Source organism: Varanus komodoensis, unplaced genomic scaffold, assembly GCF_004798865.1.
Source record: "Varanus komodoensis strain SLA01 unplaced genomic scaffold, ASM479886v1 scaffold9, whole genome shotgun sequence".
NCBI classification, from domain to species: Eukaryota; Metazoa; Chordata; class Lepidosauria; order Squamata; family Varanidae; genus Varanus; species Varanus komodoensis.
Genome location: NW_025336598.1, coordinates 12,762,682 through 12,766,154, shown reverse-complemented (window position 1 = coordinate 12,766,154; position 3,473 = coordinate 12,762,682). Strand labels below are relative to the sequence as shown.

The window sequence follows — 3,473 nt, the reverse complement described above, 5'->3', positions numbered from 1 at the left end:
TTGTAAGGCCATTCCTGTATCATGGTTCAGCAATCTACAAAGACAGAGTGGTTGCTATAACCATGGTGTAACAGCCCAGAGATTGCACCAAACCACAGCTGGCAGAAACTATAGTTGACATAACCAACTCAAACTATAGTTGTTGTTTCTAGGTTGCCATTGCAAATGACGATTTGTCAATTAAGATGTGATTTAGCAGTATGAAATGTGTTAGAGGACATGTCGCTGAGCTTCTCTAGCCATAGTTTGGCATGATGTCTGAACTGAATCCAACTATTGCACGGAGTTATTGGTGTAAAAATTGTAAATGAAACAATTAAATCCTGCTAAGTTCTGTAATTCTTAAGGGAGAAAATGTGTCCGTGTGGCAGAGGGGAGTCTGGGGGAAAAAATCTGTATTCTGTGCTTTAGTCTGATGCAATTTTGCACAAGTTGTTAAACACTGAAAATCAGGGTTCATGAGGGAAATGCATATGAAGCTGATTGCTGTGCAACTGGTGCAGCTATAATGAGCTGCAGACACTCTTAGATTAGCAGATCTCCATGTATGTCTACAAAGGAGTAGACAAGAAAGACAAGCCAGATGGTGTACTTAGCTGCACTTAAAATCTGATTGCTAGTGTCAATAATGAGTGCTCAGATACGATGATCCATAAAAGCCAAAAATGCATAAACAAAACATGAACAAATCCATGCCTTACAGGAAAAAAAGGATGGGGTTGTTATCCTGGCCTGTAGCAAGAATTTTCCTGTAACCAATTTTTCTGTGGTTTCACAGAGTCCATTTGCAATGCTGCATGGTGTTTTATGCACACACTCACACATTTCAGGAAAGCTGTAAAAGCAAGCACAGGGAACCCGGGGTGAGAAGACGTCTGGCCAAATGAAATGGCTACATTCACTGCTTTAACATTTACCCTATATCTGTGGGGTGGTGTTGGCAGGTAAAGGCTCCCTGGTTCTAAGCCGGGGTGCAGATCCTCCAGCTTGGGCCCCAGTGTAGGCCCCTGAGGCTCTTCTGGGCCCCCAGGTAGCCAGTTCCCTCTTCCCTGTCTCTGTCTCCTTCCTTAGGGAGTCTCTTCAGACCTTCATGGCCAACACAGGGAAGTCAAGGTAGAAGGCGCTCCCTCATGGTCTCAGTTACACGATTGCTTCTGATGGGGGCTATCAAAAAACTAAATTCTGACTCTGGGCTGGAGGCTTTGCTGCTGCAGGGAGCACATCCCAGGAAAGCGATGGAGCTCCACTATCCTTACGGATCCTTACTGATCAAGCCTCCTCTTGGTCGCTTTCAGCAGTCCCCAGTCCGCGCCCACTGCCACCACCACCGCCCCAGCAGAGGAGGCGGAGTGACCGGGGCGCCGCTAGGCCTCTGCGGAGTAGCCAAGTGGGCCCGTGGCAACCTGAGCGCCAGAGGCAGCAAAGGCCCTTCCAGGAAGATCAAGGTTGCCCTTCTGGAGAGGCCGGAGGTGCAGCAGCAGCACTTCCAGATGTTCCGCTTTGAGGAAGCCAAGGGGCCCCGCGAGGTTTGCAGGCAGCTTCGGGAGCTCTGCCATCACTGACTGAAGCCGGAGAGTCATACCAAGGACGAGATCATGGAGCTGGTGATTCTGGAGCAGTTTCTGACCGTCCTGCCCCAGGAGATACAGAGCTGCATCAGGGAAGACGAGCCGGAGACCTGTGCCCAGGCGGTGGCCCTGGTGGAGGGTTTGCTGCTCAAACAGCGAGGGCCCAGAGGACGGAGGCCACGCCAGGGGCCAAGTTTCTTTGAAGATGGAGCAGTCGGTCCCTCCAAGGCACGACGCGTTTCAGTCGATGTGGGACAGAAGCCAGCCAAGCTGGAGGGTGGCAGAGAAGTGAGCCCACTAGGCCACTGCAGGGCTGCTGGTGCTTCTGTGGAAAAGAGAGCTAGTCATGGGGCAGGGAACAGATTGTGCAGCCCACTAAGAACCCAACAAGGAGATGGGAGCCTGCAAAGTACCGACAGCGGGAAAAAGGCCCGTCGGACCCCCACCTTTGTCTCATGCCAGAAGGGCCACTTGGCACAGAGTCCCCACCAGTGCACTGATTATGGGAAGCGCTTCACTCAGAGTTCAAGCCTCACCATCCACCGGAGAATCTACACAGGAGAGAAGCCCTACCCCTGTCCCCAGTGTGGGAAATGCTTCTGGCAGAGCTCAAACCTTCTGAAACACCAGAGAATTCACTCAGAAGAGAGGTCCCATCGATGCCAGGAGTGTGGGAAGTGCTTTGCCCAGCGCTCACACCTCCTCATCCACCAAAGGACCCACACGGGGGAGATGCCCTATGTGTGCTCCAAGTGCAGAGAAAGTTTCAGCCAGCATCGGGGCCTCATCGCTCACAAGAGAGTCCACACTGGAGAGGCAACTGGAGGCTATGGCTGCCCCAGCTGTGGGAAGCAGTTCCAGCAGAATTCAGATCTCAATAAACATTTGCGAATTCACACAGGAGAGAAGCCCTACAGCTGCTCCGAATGTGGGAGACGTTTCCGCTACAGCTCCGATCTCAGTAAACACCAGAGAACTCACAAGGGAGAGAAATCATACCTCTGCAAATGAGCATGGGAAATGCTTCAGCCACTTACCAACCCAGAATATGTACCAATGAGGAAGGGCTGTGGCAAGAGATCTGTTTCCATCTCCAGGTTGCAAGACACGTGCGAACCCACTTAGGACATGCTCTATACATCTTCAATGGATGTGGGAGGAGCGTCAGTTCCCAGGCTACCTTGACCACACATCAGAGAATTCACTGGAACAAGAGAAAGGAAGTGGTAGCTTTACTATCAAAAGCCACAGCAATAGCATATAAATCGAAGAGCATGGGACTGGGACTCAGAGGATCTGGGTTCTAGTCCCCGCTCAGCCATGGAGCCAACTGGGTGACTTTGGGCCAGTCACAGACTCTCAGCCCAACCTACCTCACAGGGTGGTTGTTGTGGGGATGAGATGAGAGGAGGAGAGATGATGTAAGCTGCCTTGAGCCCTTTGTAGGAAAAAGGCAGGATATAAATCACAATATAAATAAATATAAATTTTTATTGTTGTATTTTTATTTTGTCTGTTTGGCTATTTGATTGTTGTTTTTCTGTTTTGTTTATTTGTAAACCACCTTGAGGGCATTTGCCAGTTGGGTGGTATATGAACGTAATGAATGAATGAAGGCCCCCCTAACTAGTGCACTTAGAATGCTGTAGACAGCATGAAATGGGATGAAACTGGGAGAGATGCTTGTGGCTTGTTTTCTGTCACCCCGCCTTTTCCGCATGATTCAAGCGCTGCACAATAGTGTCTAACAAGACCTCCTAACAGAAACATGGGAAGAAACGGATCAAGACCCCGCTGCTGTCCAGCAGCTGTCTCTCATGAGCTGACAGGCACACAACAACGACTTGGACTTCTCCTCCAGCAGAAGATATTTCTGCAGCCCCATGTGGGCAGAAGGCTCAGGAG

The 3,473-nt window shown here is 50.2% G+C and overlaps 1 protein-coding gene across 1 annotated transcript; it reads left to right on the top strand.

Moving 5' to 3' along the window:
- The first annotated feature begins 1,595 nt into the window (after positions 1-1,595).
- Positions 1,596-2,579, top strand: LOC123017122 (zinc finger protein 239-like). The gene has a single exon (XM_044418259.1). It carries the CDS (start codon positions 1,596-1,598, stop codon positions 2,577-2,579), a length of 984 nt encoding a protein of 327 aa, XP_044274194.1.
- Positions 2,580-3,473: the final 894 nt, after the last annotated feature.

Bases quoted from the DNA above. Each gene is read 5' to 3' on its own strand.
- LOC123017122 (XM_044418259.1), top strand. From the start codon at position 1,596: ATGGAGCTGGTGATTCTGGAGCAGTTTCTGACCGTCCTGCCCCAGGAG.